We start from the raw sequence: 21,073 nt of genomic DNA, 5'->3' as shown, positions 1-21,073 counted from the left end.
TAACATATCTTGTTTATTCTGTATCTTCCCTCAATAGATATAAGTTCCAGGAGGGTTCACCCCTGTACCTCTAGTACTAAGAACAGGCCTTAGCAAATAATAGGTGCTCAATAAATATTTGCTGAAAGACTAAATAAACCAAATAGAGGTGTCTCAGGAGCCACTTCAGAAAATGTCTTTAAAAAGATGTGAGTGACCACTGTGGCAAATGATGATGATAAGTCAAAAAATAAGAGAACAGAGAAGCAGGTCATTGATGACCTGACAAGAGTTTCTCTGGTGAAATAAGGGATAGCCAAGAGTAAACAGGAGAGCAGGAATTGAATAAAAACAACTCTTTCAATCTCTCATTCCACTAGACATATGCTGCCAATAAACAGTTCTTCAATGAGTGAAGATCTTGAAATAATAGTTTCTAAAAAACATTTATTCGCTATGTTTTCCTTAATTCATAGTTGAAACAGTGTATTTTATTGCCTGCATATTTATGCATGGGACATTAAAAATCAAAAGAAAATAGTTATAATGCAAATCTAAACATTTGGCTTTTCTGTAAATAAAATAATATATACTTAATATACCTTTGTGACAATCTGAATTAGTATTCTAGGTAATTCCTACCTTTCCATGAAAATATCTCTACATCTTCTCCCTTAAGATATGTAGTACTTGCAAAATAAATAACCATAAATGTTTTATATATCAAGAGACATAAACAAAACCTTACGGAAAATAATGATTATAGCCTGTAAAGACTAAGTTCCCCAAATTCTTATTACTTAACACAGAGACAGTTTATCAAATCTGTATATATTTTAATACTTTTCTAAAGCAATCCTTCTAGATACTACACATTGTTTAAGAAAATTCTGGTATCAGGTTTGAGGGAAGGGTTTATGCCCATTTCTCAAACTGCTTATATTAAGAATTCCAGACATGCATGTTTTGAAATAGAGGATGGCAGACTGTTTTCCAAACAGAATCATCAGGGGCACTTTTTCAAAAATATAAATTCTTGGACTCCATCCTTAGAGGATTCTAGTTGAGTGCATCTGAAGGGAAAAAAGTGACAGAAATTGGTAAAATAGCTCCTCAAATGAATCTGATGTTAAACCAGGCTTGGGAAATATTGCTAGACCTTAAAATGTTGCTGCCCTTAAAACCCATATAAATAAAAAATATTGATCCACCATGGAAACAACACACATTCTGAATTGCTTTTCCAACTACAGTTTTGTTTTCTGTTGCATAACCATATAAATGAAGTTTCTATACCATACATAAATACTGAGCTGTCAAAAACCTGCTGAGGCTGTCAAAAACCACTTTTACTAGATTACAATGAAACATGATCAGTTTTTTCTTAAGATCACCACCTACCACAATTAAAGAAAAGAGTTACTATACCTTCTATTTTGTCTAAAGGAAAAAAGTCATACCTAGAAATAAAAAGTAATAATTACCATTCTAACTTGTAACAAGATAGTCAATGATTTGAATAATGATTTGAAAACTGCCAGTGATGTCCACTACTTCAAGAATGAATTTGTCAAAAACATGCTGATGGCACCAGCTATAAGTGCAAACATTAAATGCCATAGCATCTTTTTGGAAGACAATTGGCAAAAGTTCAAAAATATAGAACAAGCTGTAGATGTGTATCTGACCCTAAAACTAGAAGTAGTCCAGTGTATTTTACAGCTTAGTCTTAAAACTTGTAATAAACATTTAACAACTAAAGACTCTGATCAATGTAACTTGAGAGACAGAAAAAAACAAGAAAGAAAAGAAGTGACTCTTAAAGTCCTGTATTATTCCTGGCATGGAGTCTAATTTCTATGTAAATCAGTAGTACTGGAATATATATAACTAAAGGACATTTATTTATAGATAAATGGCAAAAAGAAGACAACTATAAGCATAACAGAAAATGATGAGACAAGTCATGTGGCAATGGCAATATTAGATGATAGTAAAATGACAGGCAAATGATAGATTGGTTTTGATTCAGCCTTTACAAACAATATAGCACTGACATTTTGAAAACCCAAGGACAATGGCTTGCTCATTCTGATATAGTCTTAACCCTATGCAAAGTCATATTTGGCTGATAAGCTTTACCTAAGTTTCAAGCATATATGGAAATATAACATGACCAAAAGAGCATTGACTTTTTATTACTAAGGTTACCGTAACACTGTTTTCTACTGTGCATTATATTTATGAATATTAAATTTTTGCTGTCATATATGTGAAAAATTATTGGAGTAGTTTCTATACTTTGGTCAAACTTTGAATTGGAAAAACAAAATATAATTGTGAGGTTTGAATATATCCCTGATTTATGTGACAAACAAGAATGGCCTGTCATTATTATTTAAAACAAAATTTCCACAGCCCTTTGCCTGATTTCTAGGTTATTATATTGCTAGTATTGTATTAAACTTGTGTAAACAATTTCAAGATACTATATGATTCATATTTTACTACTCTACTGAAAATTTTCAGGAAATCTCTTTACTGTTATAAATTATTTTAAGGATGTATCATGTGCATGAAATTCATAAGCATGTACTCCATCATGGAAAAATTAGAATGTATTTGTCATTGCGAAGTAGTTGAGATATACCTATGAGTTCAGCAACTAATCAAAAGAAGGCAAAATCATTACCTTTCTTACAGTTTACTGAAGCATTCAATTATAAAAATGCAAGCAATGTGACATAATACACACCTTCTAATTATAGCTGGAAGAATAAACAAAACATAAAATAAACAAAACAAATCAATCATACCAAGCTTCAGAAGGTTTTAGTACCATACTGTTCTCATAAACACCATGGAGTAAAAATAATAGATATGCACCACGAGAAGACCTCAAAATCCTTCATGCTATCCTGTCTAATGAATTCAATCAAATAACTACTGAACATCTGGAGGAGGGTTTAGTTTAAGGTTGCTTGAACTAAGTGTTGCATTGAAAAGAGGAAAGAAGTCGGAAAGTACTGGGGGAAAAGACAAGGAACTGGGCAAAGAACATCAATATGATCTATAATGACTATGCTACTTTTGAGTCAACAATTTGGGCTATTATAAGTCTGCAACCATGATCACTACTATTAAAAAAAAAATCCTAACTTGAGAAAAATGTGAAACAACTTGTTAGTTTCCTTTCCAAAGTAACACACTATTTACAATCTGGAAAAGTTCCAATTTGGTGTCCAATAAAGCAAATGAGTAAAAACACCACCTTATTCCCTATTCCGCAATCTCAACTTTTGCTTTCTTTATCTTTACTCCATCTTGCCCTGTCTTTTGTTTGTCATAGGCCTCCTTTACCCTCTTACACATCATAGTGTACAGAGATGCAAAAATCAAAGAACTTCGTTATTTACGGATTTTCACTTCTAGAGTCTCTTGCCTACAAGACAGCAAACCAAGATACTGGATTTGAAATGTCCAGCTTAAATACTATGGAACACAAATAGGCAAATAAAACCGAGTATACAAACCCAGTAATAGAATCTCTGTTCAAAACCCAGAAACAGCACATAAACACATCCTCAAAATATTTGTTCATATATTCTTCCCCTGTAAAGGACAAAAATGCTCTGCTTGAAGCAAAACTCAATAGCCTAGAATAATTTCTGTAGTTGTTAACTTTATTTGCCACAATAGTACTAATTGAAAATTACATCTCAAATAAACAGTTCTCTAAAGTAATGTAAACAAGCACTGAGATCAACTTTAAGATACTGCCCAAAGAATAATCATAATAATAAAATTATTTGTGATTTAAGTTAAAAAATACTAAAGTACATTTAGGTAGAATTACATTAATAAAGTTGGAACAAAAACCTGGAAATCAGTGGAATTATTTTTAGCAGCCGTTTACCCACCTCCAAACTGCCTGTTGAGTGTACAAATTTCAATGTCCAATGAATTGTCTAGAGGCTGATAGGGTTTCTTTTCTATATGCTGATAATAGTAGGCAGTGAAACCTGAACTAATAATTATGGCCAAGAGGTGAGTGCCCCCCAAGATGCCATCCTGGGATCGCGCCCCAGGACCACTATGGCTTTCCAGGGCTTTTATCGGTTCTTTATTAAGTAAAGGGTTTCCCCAGGTGCTTGAAGAAATAAATCGTTTAAGCAGAGATTTTTCACGAGGTTTAAAAGAATCAAGTGCCACCACATAATCATTTTGCAGTTTCCATAATGCTGACGAATTGAGAAGGGTCCAATGCCATACACCCGAACGCCCTGTGGAGCCGCGGACCGGATCTTTCTGCTTGGCCGCGAGAGAAGTGTCCCCACTCGAGAACCTGAAGATGGGGAAAAGGCGGTCTGCAAGGCGTTGGGGTGGATTCGGGACCAGATAGTTGCAGATTTCTCTCGGGCGATGCTCTCTGCAGGAGCGGGTCACTGCACCCCGAAAGGACAAGTGCAAACTCCTAGAGCTGTTGGCAAGGGTGAAAGCGGCAGCCCCAGGCCCACCCCCACCCCCACCCCCGGTACCTGATGATGTCGTCGCTGTGGCCCCGGTAGAACTTCTGCCGGTGTTCCCGCGGGCTGTACACCACGCCGACCCCCGCCACGAAGTACACGATCTCCTTGGCCGCCGTGTAGTAGAGGTTGTTGCGGCACTGGTGACCCCGGTAGCCGTACACCCACTCAAGCCGCAGGTGGCAGTTCGGGGCGCTCCGGGCCGCCATGTCGGGGCGCCCACCCCGCCGCTCCGGCTCGGGCCCGCGGCGGCGGCGGCGGCCCAGCGACGAAAGCCCTCCCCCTCGCGGCCCGGACTTCCCACCTGCCGCGTCCTCTAAGCGGCGCCCGGCAGGTGCATCTCGCTTCTTCTGGCCGCCGCCGCCTCAGCCCACGGGCGGGAGGAAAACCCTTGCCTCGCGGAACATGCTGAGGGCCGCCTGTCCGCCGGCCGTCAAGCCGGGTGTCCCGGGCCCTTCGCCCGCCTCGGCTCGCCTCGTCAGTTCCGCAGTCCCGAGGCCGTGACCAGAGCCGAGCGAGCGGCCGCCTCCTGCCTCCGGCACCTCAAACCACCGCCCGCGCACCGAGCTCTCAGCCCGGGTCACCTGCGGCGCTCGCGTCGCCGGAGCTTGGCGTGCCCGCGCCGCGCGCCCCCAAGACGAGCGGAGCCGCAGGCGCGCGCCCGTCGTCCTCGCGGCACCCGTGCGCTCGCAGCGCGGCCCCAAGGCTTGCGTCCCGCCCCGCCCGCTGTTTGTTCGCCTAGCGCCGCCCCGGGCCGCGAAAACGCTGCGGCGGGCGGGCTGCTCCTTCCCCTAGCGCATCCCGAAGGTCTAACCCCCGACTCCCAGCCAGGTCGAGAGACCTGAGCCGCGGGAGCCGCCGGAGCCACATACCCGCATGCGCGTTGAGCCTCTGAGCATCGCGTAGCCGCCCGGAACCCGGCTGAGCCTCTGCAACTCGCTCGCCCGGCAAGCGCCTGCGGGTCGCACACGACCCCTACACCCGACCACACCTACATTTGACCTAGGGAGACTCAACACCAGGATGCCAACTTCATTTGTTTTTTACCCCTTATACCTCGTTTTGTTTTCGCTTTTTCCTTGCTGCCTCATAGTGCTTTCTGGGCCAGATATAGGATGGGAATAAAACCTGACTTTGTTAGGTGTACGTTTTCTTTTTTGTGTAGGTGACCTCAAAGCGAGGGTAGAATTTAGATCGTAAAATGACGTTATCAGATCTGAATTCCAAATAAATAGAAAGGGTACCTGAATTTTTTTTCTTAAGGTCCAGTTTGTTATCACCGATAAACCCTTAATGAAATACTTGTTGCAGGGCTTGTCTTAGATTTTAGCTAACCGTGAAGTAAGACGGCTTGAGTATTATGATCCTGTAGATTGCGTTTGTAGCAAAAGCATTGGGAGAAATGAATTCCAGTCAGTTTCCCCAAAATGCGTTTCCGAAGTGTGCCCTTTCTCACGGGAATATTACCTGTAAAATAATTTGAAATCCTTCATTTGAAAGGTTTTAAATGTAGAGTGATAGCCACAAGGTTTACAAGAAAGATTAATTTATAATATATCAATATGAACACTCATTATCTAAAAATCACTGTTTTGGTTTTTCCTGGGAAATATCAAACCTTGGAAATCTGACAACAGCTGAAATGAACTAGCATCCTTTGGAAAAATGTGACTATCAGAAAATCCTTGGAATGGATGTTATCCAATGTCTACTTTCTCAAGGATGTAGATTGTCAACTCGAAACGAGGATACCTTTTGCTACTAGTCTACATGCACTGAAGAAGGGCTATCTCAGAGGAAGGAATTTGCTAAATGTCATGAAAAGTAAACAATGAAGGGCTGGGCAGATTTAATAAATTCCATGATGTATACTATCAGTAGAAATCAAATCCACCATAGCTCCCAGTAATCAGAATCTAATAGGGGAGTTAGGACTACAATGCAGGAAAAACTGTGCGAACTTGATAAAATTTCCAAAGCTTTCAGACATCCTTAAGTTTATTTTTATTGTCCTCACAGGATAAGCTAAAAAACTTTTGTAATGAAAAGGATTTGTGTCCTAATTTCCAGGTGCAGCAAAAAAATTAGAGAGGTGTGGTAAACCCGAGTGAGGAAAATGCACCACATTCCACAGCGAGTCTTTGGCTCAAGATAACACCAGTCTATGTAGAAAGAGAAGAGAAAGACAAATTGGATTTCTGGCACCTACTGCAGAAGTGGCTTTTGAAACCTTAGCAAGGTCTGTGTGGGGTTCCCAAACAAAGGCACATACAATTTCTCTGTCACTTTAGTTTTTTAATAAGAATGTGTCTACTAATTCACTGGTGAGTTGCTTGACATCCCCTGAAGAGAAAAAGAAAATATTTTAAAAATATAAACACTAAACTTAGAAAAGATTAGATATTTTGTTATACTTTTGTGGAACATTACTTATTGTAATTACATGTAATTTTTATAAGATGTAGGTTGTAGAAGAATAAGAAATACATTTTTCTATGATTCAGATTTCAGTACGTCTTAAGTATCCCATGATATATATTTAAGCACTTAGATTAATAACAGAGTTAAAGAATTTATTTTTCCATTATCAGTTTCCAATCATGATATTAAATGACCCAAGGGTGGAGTGTGAAGCAGAAACATTCTTAATTAAACCATCCTCTACTCACAACTCAAGACCAAAACAGACAGCTGAGGGCACAACAGTGGCTAGAAAATGAACCATTATGAGTACTAGGGAGAAAAAAACAAACCTGATCAGTTCTTACCCCTTCAACCTTATATAATCCATTGCTATTACTGATGTCATATCAGGACACTTAATCAAACTTCTACTGCTAGATGAGATTCCACCATTTGTACACTTTGAAAGTAATGCAAGTAAGGATGTGGGGAAGAGACCAAAAAATATCTGCACATTAACAGGTGGACATTTGTTAGGCATTTGAAATATAAACTACAATTACCTTCTATAATCTGTTTCCTAAAAATTAGTTTCTAGCATTGAGTTTCATATCTGAGATATTTGAAATATTTCTAAAATTCAAGCAAATAAATTATTTGCTGACTAGTAATTATGTGCCAGTACTATGCTAAATACCCTAGGTCTACTAAAGAAATATGCCAAAACATAAAACATTAAAACCGAAGTTCATGCTATTAATTCTAACTAGCAAATTTGGCTAATCTATTAGTAGTAATGAGATTTTAAGGAACTGTCCATAAAAATATTTCTGTAATCATATCTATTTTATATATTATACTTAAGCATTACAATGTATGTTGTATACGTATTTTTTCAATGTTAAATATAAGAGAATATTTGTGTAGTCATAAGATTACTCTCAGTTTTTTCTTTTTTTACTGTGGAGATATATATATATATATTTTTATATATATATATATATTTATTTATTTATTTATTTCTCTCCCCTTCCCACCCACCTCCCACCGTGGTTGTCTGTTCTCTGTGTCTTTTTGCTGCGTCTTCTTTGTCCGCTTCTGTTGTTGTCAGCGGCACAGGAATCTGTGTTTCTTTTTGTTGCATTATCTTGTGTGCAGCTCTCCGTGTGTGCAGCACCATTCTTAGGCAGGCTGCTTTCTTTCATGCTGGGCAGCTCTCCTTACGGGGCACACTCCTTACGTGAATGGCTCCCCCCTACTCAGGGGACACCCCTGTGTGGCACGACACTCCTTGCGCGCATCAGCACTGCACATTGGCCAGCTCCACAAGGGTCAAGGAGGCCTGGGGTTTGAACCGCGGACCTCCCATGTGGTAGACGGACGCCCCAACCACTGGGCCAAGTCCCCTTCCCTGGAGATATATTTATATATGCACAAAATTTCCTATCTAGTTTTATCTTCAGACCTGAAAATCCCAAACTTTTCTGATCTTCAGCACAGTATTAGTCAGAATTTCTTCGGCTGTATGTGACAGAAACCCATTCAAAATGGCTTACACAAAAAGGGAACCTGATTGTCTCATATAACTGAAAAGCATTAACATGCTTGGATCCTAAGGCTTGAGTGATACCATAGGAACTAGATCATCAGAATTAACTCAGTTCTACTTGCCTTTGGGTTGACACTGTTAACAGACAAGTTCACCTGACCAATGGCAAAATAGTTACCAACAGCTGCAGTTCCATATCCTATCTTCTTAGTATTCCCTGTGCAAAGAGATTTTTTCAGGAGTTCGACTTGGAAAATCCTAGACTTCAGCCACCTTAGCTCTCATTGGCTGACTTAAGTATTCATCCTTGGATCCATAGAGTAGGGCCAGATGCAATAAAACTAAAGGAAGGGAGCATGACAGAAGGGTGATCCAACCAAGGGAAATTGATGTGGCATTAGCATAATAAGAAGGAACAGATGCCAGGTGGCTGTCTAGGGCTGACTTAAATGCTTTAGCGTCGCCCCAATCTCCATTTACTGGACCAAATACACATGCATTCTAAAAAAAAGCAGGTGATTGCTAAATAAATACAGACACGATTCCTAATCAGATTGCCACTGTCTTAGTTTGCCACAGGGCTGCCAATGCAAAGTACCAGAAATGAACTGGCTTTTATTTTATTTATTTATTTATTTTTTTATTTAATTTCCCCCCCTCCCCTGGTTGTCTGTTCTTGGTGTCTATTTGCTGCGTCTTGTTTCTTTGTCCGCTTCTGTTGTCGTCAGCGGCACGGGAAGTGTGGGCGGCGCCATTCCTGGGCAGGCTGCTCTTTCTTTTCACGCTGGGCGGCTTTCCTCATGGGCGCACTCCTTGCGCGTGGGGCTCCCCCACGCGGGGGCACCCTTGCGTGGCACGGCACTCCTTGCGCGCATTAGCGCTGCACATGGCCAGCTCCACACGGGTCAAGGAGGCCCGGGGTTTGAACCGCGGACCTCCCATATGGTAGACGGACGCCCTAACCACTGGGCCAAAGTCCGTTTCCCTGAACTGGCTTTTAAAATGGGATATTTATTAGGGTGAAATGTTACAGTTTTGAGGCCATGAAATGTCCAAGTCAAAGCACCATCAGAGATGCTTTCTCACCAAAGTCAGCTGCTGGTGATCCTTGTGTCCTTCCATGTGGAGAAGCACGATGGTGGGCGATTTCTGCTGAGATTCCTACCTTCCCCTCTAGAATCTATCTTCTCCTGGAGTGCAGCTGTGGGAAACCAGGCTCAGGGCTTGTCTCTTCTGGGCCTCCTCTCTCAGTCTCAGCTGCTCCCCTTCCTTCCTGAGTTTAGCTGTAGGCTATCAGACATATGGCTCATCTCTTCAGCCTTGAGCTTCTCTGTGGGCCCAGCCTCTTGGGAGCTTCATGCTTAAGCTTTGACTGGTAACGATCCTCAAGTCCTCTCTCACATGGCAGAATCAAAATGGCAGCTTTCTTGTTCTCTACATGTCTCTCTCTGTGTCTCTGTTTATATCAGACCCAGCAAGAAGGCGAAGACTCAACCAATCAAAAGGGTCTCACACCCACAGAAATGGACAAGTTCAGGAACATAATCTTTTGCTTGGGATTCACCAAATTCAAACTCTCACACTACCCCAAGCCCCTCTTCCAAAACAAAATTCCTGAAGTTAGTACTAGATGCCAATAAGAAAAATAACATATGTTCTCTACCCAGAAGCATATTTCCATGATTTAGAGGTTATACAACCTCCTGGAGAACATTGCCCTAGCCCCAAAAGATATTGTCATCCAACTGGCACCATTGTTGTGTCTCTCAAAGGGCATTCCACTGTTTTATCAGTCTGGCTGCTTCAAGATGATGGGGAACATGGTAAGATGAGTGAGTTCCATGAGTATGTGCCCATTTGCACACTTCTGTGAATTGGGTTCTTTGATGAGAAACAATGCTATGTGAAATAGTATGGCAGTGGATAAGCACTCTGTAGTCCACAGATGGTAGTTTTGGCAGAAGCACTGCATACAGGGAAGACAAATCTGTATTCAGAGTATGTATCTAGTTCAGTAAGAAGAAAATGCTGCCCCTTCCTGGACAGAAGTGATCCAATGTAATCATCCGGCACCAGGTAGCAGGCTGGTCACCTCAGGGTATAATGCCATATTGGGGACTAAGCATTGGTATCTGCTGCTGGCAGATTGGACACTTGGCAGTGGCCATAGTCAGGTTGGCCTTGATAAGTGGAAATTCCTTGCCTAATCTCTATCCCTACCCTCATGACCACTTTGCTCATGTGCTCATTGGGCAATGATAGGAATGGCCGGGGGAAGAGGCCAATTGGTATCCACAGAACAGGTCATCCTAGCCATTTGTATATCAAAATTGTACTTTGTTGAAGTCACCCTCTGGTGAGCATTCACATGACACAAATATCTTCATGTTTTTCACCCATTCAAAAAGATCTATCCACATACCTTTCCCGAAGACTTCTTTGTCACCAGTTTTCCAATCATGTTCCGTCTAAATCCCTGACCATCCAGACAAACCACTGACTCATTAACCTGTATACGAAAGGCCATCTGGCCATATCTTCTTCCAATCAAAATGAATAGCCAGATGCACTGCTCTAAATTCTGCCCAATAGGAGAATTTCCCTCTCCACTGTTCTTCAGGGATGTCCTAGAAAGGGGCTATAGTATTGCAGCTGTCCACTATTGGGTGGTTCCTATATGTTGTGCACAACCATCTGTCAACCAGGCCCAAGTTTCTCTTCCTCAGTCAACTGATCCTATGGAGCGCCCCAAGGGCACATAGCTATGGACTGGGAAAAAGAAGGTAATATGGAAGGAATGGGAGCCATGTGCATTTGGGCTACTTCCTTATGTACTTTTGCCTTCAGGACCTACTCAAAGCCGGATTTTGTATACCTCACTGATGTGGGTTATGGGTGGAAGGCTCTTTGTCTCTTCAGAGATAACCTAAGCTGAAGGCTGTGGGTGTGGACCGGTAAGAGGCTGCAGTCCTGCCCTTAGGGACAATGGCCACAGGCTCCAGTCCCAGGAAACAGTTTAACAATGCAAGGGCTATAAACTTTAAGTATTTAGGGGAAATGCAAAAAGTAAATATGCTAAAAGCTTATCTAGAATGTCTGGAGTCCATGCGAAAAGCTTACCTAAGATGTGGAAGATATATATGCTAATTGAAGCCTATTGAGAACTGAAACAAAGCGACCATTTGGCCTTTCCTCGTGGTATAAAAGACATTTGAAAATTTTGTTCGGGGCTCGGGATTCAAACAGAAAGCTCCCGAGCCCGGCCGGCCGTCAATAAACCATTTTTCCTTCTCAAAATCATTCCTGAGTCCTGGCCTCTCTATACTCAAATAATTGAACTTCTCTCTAATTCCACAACATCACTTCTAATTGATGACGGGATGCTGCTCTGCACACCCATGCTATGGCTTGGTGGATGAGAAATCATCCAGGACTGTACATGATGGGAACCTCTGGTGTCACGGTAACTTGGTGGCCCATGATTAAGCATTTGGTCTGTACTAAGACCCAATAGCAGGCCAAAGGCTCTTTTCAAAAGGAGAGATAGTTATCTGCAGAAGATAGCAAGGATTTGCTCCCAAATCCCAAGGGTCTGTGCTGTGATTCTCCTATAGAAGCCTGCCAAAGATTCCAAACAGGATTTCTATTTGACACTGACACTTCCAGCACCATTGGATCCGCTGGTTCATATGGCCCAAGTTCCAGAGCAGCTTGCACATCAGCCCGGGCTTTTTGCAAAATCCTCCTCTTTTTCTGGTCCCTGCTCAAAACTAGCAGCTTTTCAGGTCACTCAGTAGCACATCCAAACATGGAACGTGTTGCCTCCAAAATACAAATAGGCCAACTAGGCATTGGTACTCTTCTTTGTTTTTAGGAGGGGCCAGATGCAACAGCTTATCCTTTACCTTAATAGGAGTATCTCATCATGTCCTACACCATTGGACGCCTAGAAATTTCACTGAGGTGGAAAGACTCTGAATTTTTGTTGGCTTTATCTCCAACCTTCTCACATGCAAATGCCTAACCAATAAGTCTAGAGTAGTCAACATGATATCATCAATATAATGGACCAGCATGATATATTATGGGAGGGAAAGGTGATTAAAGTCTTGTGGACTAGATTATGACATAGAGCTGGAAACTGAGGTAGGACAGTGAAAGGGTATTTCTGAACTTGCCAACTGAAAGTAAACTATTTCTGGTAGTCTATACTAATAGGTATTGAGGGAAAAAGCATTTTCCAGATCAATAGCTGTATACCAGGGGATGTGTTGATTTGCTCAAGCAATGATACCACATCTGGAACAGCAGCTGTAATTGGTGTCATCACTTGGTTAAGTTTATAACATTCCACTGTCACCTTCCAAGAGCCATGTTTTCTGCACAAATCAAATAAGAGAGTTGAATTGGAATGTGGTGGAAATCAGCTCCTGCATCTTTCAAGTCCTTCATAATTGCTCTAATCTCTGCAATTCCTTGAATGTAATATTGTTTTTTTTTTTGTTTTTTGTTTTTCCTTTTTTTTCCTTTTTTGAGATACTAGGGGCTGAGGATGAACCTGGGACCGTGTGTTTGGGAAGTTGAGCCACATCAGCTTCCCTGAATTGGTTTTTTCATTTGATTGTTTTTTTGTTGTTGTTGTTTTTTTTTCAGGAGTCACCAGGACCTCCCATTTTGGAGGCAGGTGCTCAACCACTTGAGCCACATCTACTCCTTGGCATTGCTTTTGATTTACTATTTTACTAAGTAGAGGCAGTCTAGTGGCTTCCACCTGGACTTTCCTACCATAATAGCACTTACTCCACAGTTCAGGGAGCCAATGTAGGGATTCTGCCCATAGCTGAGTCTGAGTGTTCCAGTTATGCATTCCAGAAGTAAGAAAGTAACCACAGAAAGGGTCTGGGGGCCTACTTGACCCACAATGAGGTGGATCTGAGCTAAAACTTGATCACCTGACCTCAATGAGCCCCTACTCTGACTGGTAAACCATAATGACATTTTGGTCTCTGGAATTATTGTTAGTTCAGAACCAACGTCTAATCTCCAAAATTTCTGATCATTTCCCTAACGCATAGATACCATGGTTAAGGCTGTAGGTTCTTTTGAAGGATGAGTAATGGTATACATTTTTGGCAGTGTAGCAGCAGAGCCCTTCCCCAAATGGACCTGGTATTCCTTTCATTCAAGGAATTCTGTGCCTGTAAACTATCTCAAGTCTGGGAATGATCAAAGGGCCAAGACCCTCTATATTTGTGATTCAAATTAGACTTTTGTTCATTTTAACTAGAAATGTTCTGCCTACACAGCTCAAATAAGAATTTAGTAGGCTACCCATCTATTTCACTTCTAAGTATCCCATGATCAACCAGGTAGGCCTCTGGTGTGGTGAGCCAGACTATTCTCTTTACTGCTGTTTGTTATGGTAGCCATGCCCACCTTGTCTTTGGAAATTAAGTACTGCCACTTCCTGCCAATCCAGGATATAGTTATCCCCATTGTGTTTAAGGATCTAAGTTCAGTGGCACAGTTTCTGCAGTAATACATGTGACCTATAGAAAAGAGCAACAGCAGACTTCTTCAGAGTAGTGGAGCTGCTCTTGCAAATTTATTCCTCACAGATCTGGTGAAAGTTGAAAGCTGTGTCCTCTAACATAACAATTTCTCTAAGCCTTTTGATCCCCTGATCTACATTATACCAGGACAGTTCTGGCATTTTGACTTTAGGTTTTATAGGCCACTTTTTGGTCTAGGCTTTGGCCAACAAATCAAACAAGATGTTAGGACCATTTATAATCCCTTGAGCTACAATGATGAATCTAGACTCTCTGCTTAGTGGGGCCAAAATCAATAAATTCAGTCTGACCTAACTTTATGTTCCTCCCACTATTATTCCACATCCTTAATATTCATTCCCACACCTATTCTACTGACTTATGTCTATATAAATTGGGAAAATCATACAGTTCTTTTTGAGTACAACATACCTCCTCATAGGTCACACTTTGTACCTCACCTATTGGGGTCCGTTGGGACTTCAGTTTAGTTATAGGTCTGAAAGAAAAGAGGGGTGGCAGGGGTGGGTCATAAGAGAAGTTAGCAGTTTCTTTCAAGGTAACTACCTCAGGCCATTTCATTACAGTTTTATCTGTTGAAACAGGTTTAATCTCTTCAGAGAGAGGTGTGAAGGTTGTTTCCTGAGGGGAGACAATTACTGTTTATTAGGCACAACAGTGTTAAACCCTTCAGGTGGAGGTGGGATAGATGATTCCTCAGAACAGAGTGGAGGTTCAGTTACTGTTTGTTTCCTCAGGGCAGACCATTATAGGTTTATCTGGCAAAGAAGACTCAGCAGAATCTAGGATTTCAATATCTCCACTATCCTCATCAATTCATATGTCCCCATTCCAAATTTCAGGTCCCATTCCTTCCCTATCAATGCCTTCACTTTAACCACAGATACCCTACAAGGTTGGGAATTCAATTTACTTTGTAATTCATCCACTTGCACAATGAGACTATGGGTCTGGTTTTCAGAAATTTTAACTCTATGACTATAAGAAATAAGTTTTTTTCAGGGTATACATAGAAATGCATACATAGAAACTTTCATGTTCTTCATGTACAATTGAACTAAGAATTTGAAGACCTGAACTCATCCCTTACTTTAACAATTTTTTTCCTGTGTATTTAAGAACACTCAGGGAGGTTGATGTGGCTCAAGTGATAGGGCTTCTGCCTATCATAAGGGAGGAGCTAGGTTCAATCCCTGGGGCCTCCTGGTGAAAAAGAAGATGCAAAAGCATGCCTGCACAGTGAGCTAGTGCCCATGTGGTGAGCTGAGTGCCCATGCAGCAAGAATGCTGTGTGGTGAGCCAGTGCCCATTCATGTGAGTCAGGCAGCAAGATGATGATGCAACAAAAGAGAGATGAAGGGGAGGGTCAAGGTGAAGCATAGCAGAAACCAGGAACTGAGGTGGCACAGCTAACGGGGAATCTCTCTCTACATCAGAGGTCCCCAGGATTGAATTCTGGCGAATTCTAGAGGAGAAGAAATGTGAAGAGAAGACCAAAAAGAGAAATAGATATAGAAGATCAAACAGTGAATGGATATAGACAGCAAAAACAGCAGGGCGGGGGAGGAAAAGGGAATAGGGGGAAATAAAACAAAACAAAATAAATAAATAAATAAACCTTTCAGAACATTCAGCCAGCATAATTATACTTTCTAATGCCACATAAATATGTTAAGGTATCAAATATTCTGTCACCCTGAGCATTGCATCTTATAAACATCTGAATAGCAATATCCAGTGGTGATATTTTATGTATCTCTATTGCCAAATCTTATCAGGGATTATTAGTGCCATCTTGATAATTGGAAATAGAGCCATTAGTGAATTTTAATCTAATAAGATTAGATAACCAATTCCCCAACCCACAGAACTAACTCAGAAATCCCATTCTTAAGATTCTGTTTCTCAAGAACCACTCTCAATATCAAAATCTGTATTAATCAGGATTCTCCAGAGAAACATAGCCAACAGGATATATATGTAAATATTATGAGATTTATTATAGGAATTGACTCATATGACCTTGGGGATTGACAAGTACAAATTCTGTAAGAGAGACCACAAGTTGAGAACCCCAATGGAGGTTTGATGAATTCCCCAGGAGAAGCTAGTTGGCTGAAATTTTTCTTTCTGATTGCTGATATCATCAATTCTCCCTTCAGTTGAATGGGTGACTTTTCTCGTTGCTGCAGGCAATTTCCTTTACTGATTGTAAAAGTAATCAGTCATAAATGCAATCAAGTGACTGATGATTTAAATACTCTCACTATAATAATCAGGCTGATGCTTGCTTGACCAAACAACTGGACACTATAGCATAGCCAAGTAGGCACATGAAATTAACCACCACAATTTCTGAGTTCAAGTTCTAATTATCTTTTCCCTAGTTTATGCCACTGGAGTTATCTGTAAAAATTAAGCATCAGACCACACTAATGAAAGAAGTTGTTGATGTGGGAGGAGTGGAGGGTGTGGGGAGTGGGGTATATGGGAACCTCATATTTTTTAATGTAACATTTTGTGTGATCTATGTATCTTTAAAAAAAAAGATAATAAAAAAAGAGAAAATAAATAAAATAAAATACAAAAAAATCAAGCATCAGATCATTTTACTCTCTTGTTTCAAAAAACTTTTCTAGAAGAAATTTAGCAATAGGCATTCTTAAACCTTGAAATGTTCTTATTAGTTGATCACTAATTTCTCATCTGCCTACCTGTTATAATACAATAAAAATGCAGATAAAAATTCATGGACTAAAATGTTTATCATGGCATAATTTAGAACAATAGAAATATAGAAAGCTAAATGGCCAACCATAGGAATGAAGTTAATTGATTCATCCATTATAATGGAATTTTGTGAAAACATTAAAAATTGGCTTTCAGACAAATTTGGGCAACACTGGACATTTCTCAAAGAGACTGTAAAAATTTTAAAAGCATATGTACAGAATGATCCCAGTTATGAAATATAATAAGGACTGGGAAAAAAGATACTAAAATGTTAACAGTTTTGTAATTTAATGGGCAACTGTTTAAACCTTTCTTGGAGTTTTGGATCACAGAGAGGTTCAACAATGGCAGCAGAGGAATACTGGTGTGGGATGTTATTGACAGGAAACACATGATTGGCAGGGAATTCTATAGGGCGAATATACAGGGTACATAAAAATGTTTGGATATTTTCATAGTGGAAACAATTAAAAACAACAACTGAGGGAGTGCTGAGTTCCTAGCCAGGGGAGCTCTATCACAGTCCCTAAAGGAACAGCAACAATCTCCCAAGTGCAACGGCAAAGACCAAAAAAGAATAAAGGTCCAACAATGAGCCCCTGATACTAATGACTATGCTTGTGAGCGTGTGTACCTAAAATAAGAACAAAGCCTAGAGCAGCAGTGTGCCTAAGAGTTACCTCCTGAGAGCCTCTGTGTTGCTCAAATGTGGCCAGTCTTGAAGCCAAACTCAGCATGTAAATTCATTGTGATCCCCCCCGGCATGGGACATGACTCCTGGGGATGAGCCTCCCTGGGGCTGAGGGATTACTACCAAGTACCAGCTGATGATGTAACTAGAAAATGATCTTGAATAAAATGTTCAACTTGGACCAGCAGAATATCTCTGTCTACATATAATAACAGGAGTTAAAAATGCTTTTTGACCTACATCAAGGGGGAAATGGAAAGGACAAATGAGTTTATATGGCTATGAGTCTCTAAAAAAGAGCCGGGAGGTTATCAGATGGGTTGTCCTTATGCACACCTGAGCAGAGTCTCAGATATAGATAAAGTAGATACAACCCCAGGTATTGGTTCTTCTGAGAGCTACAGAGACCCACAGGTTTTATGGTCATGGCAGATGGAGGTCAGTGCCATGTCAGTTGGCCCTTCTTTGGAGTTTGTGTTTCTGTGTGATGGAGCTGGACTCAGATGTGATCTCTTTTCACAAGCGTTTCCTGTTACTTTACCAGAATTGTAGTTGGTGCTGGGCTTTAATATATACACAGGGGATCTGAATCTCTGGACTGACCATATGATAGCCAGGCCCTGAGCCTCAACAGACTTCAGCTCCTACACTCTGGTTTATTGGACTTAAGGTCGATCACCACACCATGGAGCCAAGATTGCCTACAACTGAAAGCAGGAGGATTGCATCCAGCATCCATGTGGAATCTAAGCCCCCTCTTGACATAGATGTGGAATGGACACAACCAATCCAAGGTCCACAGGATGGAGGAATAGAATATGGATTAGAGTGGACTTACTGATATTCTATTCATGAACTATTGTGATTAGTAATAGAAGAAAATGTAGCATTGGTGTGGAGAAAGTGGCCATGGTGGCTGCTGGGTGCGGGGAATGGGAGGAAGAGATGAGATGCAGAGGCGTTTTCGGGACCTGGGGTTGTCCTGGGTGGTGCTGCAGGGACAATTACCGGACATTGTAGGTCCTCCCATGGCCCACTGGATGGAACGTGGGAGAGTGTGGGCTATGGTGTGGACCATTGACCATGAGGAGCAGCAATGCTCAGAGATGTATTCACCAAATGCAATGAATGTCTCATGATGATGGAGGAGAATGTTGCTATGGGGGGGAGGAGAAGGGTGAGGGGGGTGGGGGGTATATGGGGACCTCATATTTTTTTAATGTAATATTAAAAAATAAATAAAGACAAAAAACCCCACCTTTCTTCGTATGTTTTCTGAGTTCTTTAAAAATGTAGTTGTAATGAAATGAGAAAACTTTATTTCTCAGAATTCTTCATAGGAAGGGAATTGTATTTGTTCAAAAAAATGGCTTAGTGGGTACTTAGCACACAAGAAGAGATCACAAAGGAGTCCAAATATGGGAAGAACTGTTCTGCATGGGGAATATGAAATAATTTATTGCTCCAGGAAGATGAGGGAGGAATGAAGTTCTGCTATTCAACTCTCTCCAAGACATCTCAAATCTTAAAGTTTCTAAACTCATTGAATGTTAGGTGGGTTTTTAAATAGAAGCTAGAGTAACTGGGCTTCTCATCTGTATTGATATAGTGAAAAGCAAAGCAGCATGAAGAGAATCATAGAGTTCTTCGGAAGGAAGGAAGCACAGGATTCTAATAGGTGGTGAACTTGGGATTCAAGCCACATTTAAGTGGTTGGGGAGTCCCAGCGGGCATCTGCATACCATATACCTTCTCTTTCTATAATTAGGAAAAAGTAGCAAAAGTGAATTTCTGCAAACACCGGATAGCTACCAATTGACTACTGAATAAAGGATCAACTCTATTTTGACACAAAACCCCCAACTTTTTAAATAGAATTGCCTCCAGTCAATTTCTCCCTGCTATGAATTGGCCCTACTCCCAGCCATACTAGATTACTGGTCATTCCTAAAATTATCCAAGCCTTTTCAGAATTCTAGGCACAAATATGTCATCCATTTGACCTATATGCTATGCCACGACCTCAATTATCCATTGTCAGTTGGCCAAATTCCTAGTGATTCTTTGAGGTTCAGCTCAAGTGTACCAAGTCTTCTCTTTAGTTTGCTGAGACCTTCCTGTCCACACTCTGCAGAATTAATTTTTATTTAAGTCCTTAGTACATTTTATCAAACCATAAATACCTCTGTAGTAGCACTTATATTGAATTTTAGGAAACTATTTATGCTTTTAGAATATGTGTTCCTTGAGAGCATATGCTTGCTTGTTTATTGTTTTAGAATCTATAGTCCTCTTTCTTTACTTACCCACAATCTTAGCTTGAATTCTCAGGAAAACTGAACTTGGGGCAATCGTGAAGGCACTGATGTTTTCATTGGGAAGGAGAAACCCAGGGCAGTGAAGATGAAGAAAAGGAAGTGAAGCAAGGAAAGCTGTGAAGTGATATGTTATTGCCTGGCAACCACTTTAACAGAAACAGTGATAAAACAGCAGGTCTCTAGGCAGGTGCATCCATTTGGCACACAGAATTTTCCTCATGGGCTGCAAGGAGAAATCATGCTTTATAATAGTCTATAGGAGGATGAAAGAGGAGGAATTTATTTATCCAACTCCCTCCTGTCTCCTCTTTCCCATTAGTCAAATTTCACCCCTGTAGGGAATTGGAGTTAATGTCCCACAATTCCAGGTTGCATCATCCATCTTCTGTGGCCTCTCAGGGTGTCGGATTGTCAAGAACTGAAAAGGATCTGAAATCTTACCCCATTTGAAAGCTTTCATGGATATTAGCAGAAGACATGAGTCTCCTGGATCAGAGACAAAGTCTTCATTACTTATAGCATTAGCAATAGCAGAGTGTCAGCATTTGTAGCAATTCCCTGAGCCCCAATTCCCACAGAGTAACACAAAGAAGCCCTGGTAATATCTACACACATGGTGAGTTGCATTCCAGGAGAGGAATCTCAATCAAACCTAGGAAACCTGAATCTTTTATAATGGGCAGTAAGTCTGTCTGAACTTTGTCCCGTAGGAAAATGTGATTTTTATTATACTGGACAGTAAACCTGTCCTTTGCTCCAATCGTCTAAGATTGCTCACTACACAAACATCCTTGATAGGATGGTCTGGAACCAGTCAGTGCCTCCGCTTGCAGGATATCCAGAAACATGAGCGATCCATGGAGAATTTTCTCCCAACAGAGATTCTACACACAGCGATTAGTGTTTATTTCATGACTAGAAATGCTTGTGACCGACATGTGAAATTTATCTTGGCAGTAACAAAATATATTGAGTTAAGCAGGTAATATGACACAGAAGAGCAATGGTACAACTAGCTACCAGTAAGAAGTAAGAAGCATAGCTTGTTATTAATCTAATAACAGGAAACATGAAAAATCTTTGCTTGCCAAACTTAACAGAACATCCTTCAGGGCCATAAGCAGTTTTACTTAGTGACTTGTGTGAATGCTTGCATAGATTCTGAAAGACATTATATACTGTAGTAGTGATTATTCTGTAATTACTTCTGACTTGCTTCAAGTTGCTTCATGTTTCTAATTCCTTCAAATCTATTGCCAAAAATTCTACTATTTGAAAGTGTGCCACAGAAACAAAAAGGT

At 40.7% G+C, this 21,073-nt stretch overlaps 1 protein-coding gene across 3 annotated transcripts in view; it reads right to left on the bottom strand.

Annotated features, from left to right (window-relative positions):
- EML5 (EMAP like 5) overlaps positions 1–5,323 on the bottom strand; it is a 196,511-nt gene extending 191,188 nt beyond the window's left edge. For all 3 annotated transcript variants that reach the window (XM_058292607.2, XM_071213731.1, XM_071213730.1), the window contains exon 1: positions 4,518–5,323. In XM_058292607.2, coding sequence (XP_058148590.1) covers positions 4,518–4,714 — 197 coding nt within the window. In that variant the 5' untranslated portion in view covers positions 4,715–5,323. The remainder of the gene's footprint in view (positions 1–4,517) is intronic.
- Between the last annotated feature and the right edge of the window lie 15,750 nt (positions 5,324–21,073).

Source organism: Dasypus novemcinctus, chromosome 3 (assembly GCF_030445035.2).
Source record: "Dasypus novemcinctus isolate mDasNov1 chromosome 3, mDasNov1.1.hap2, whole genome shotgun sequence".
NCBI lineage: Eukaryota > Metazoa > Chordata > Mammalia > Cingulata > Dasypodidae > Dasypus > Dasypus novemcinctus.
This window is presented reverse-complemented; position numbering and strand designations above follow the sequence as displayed.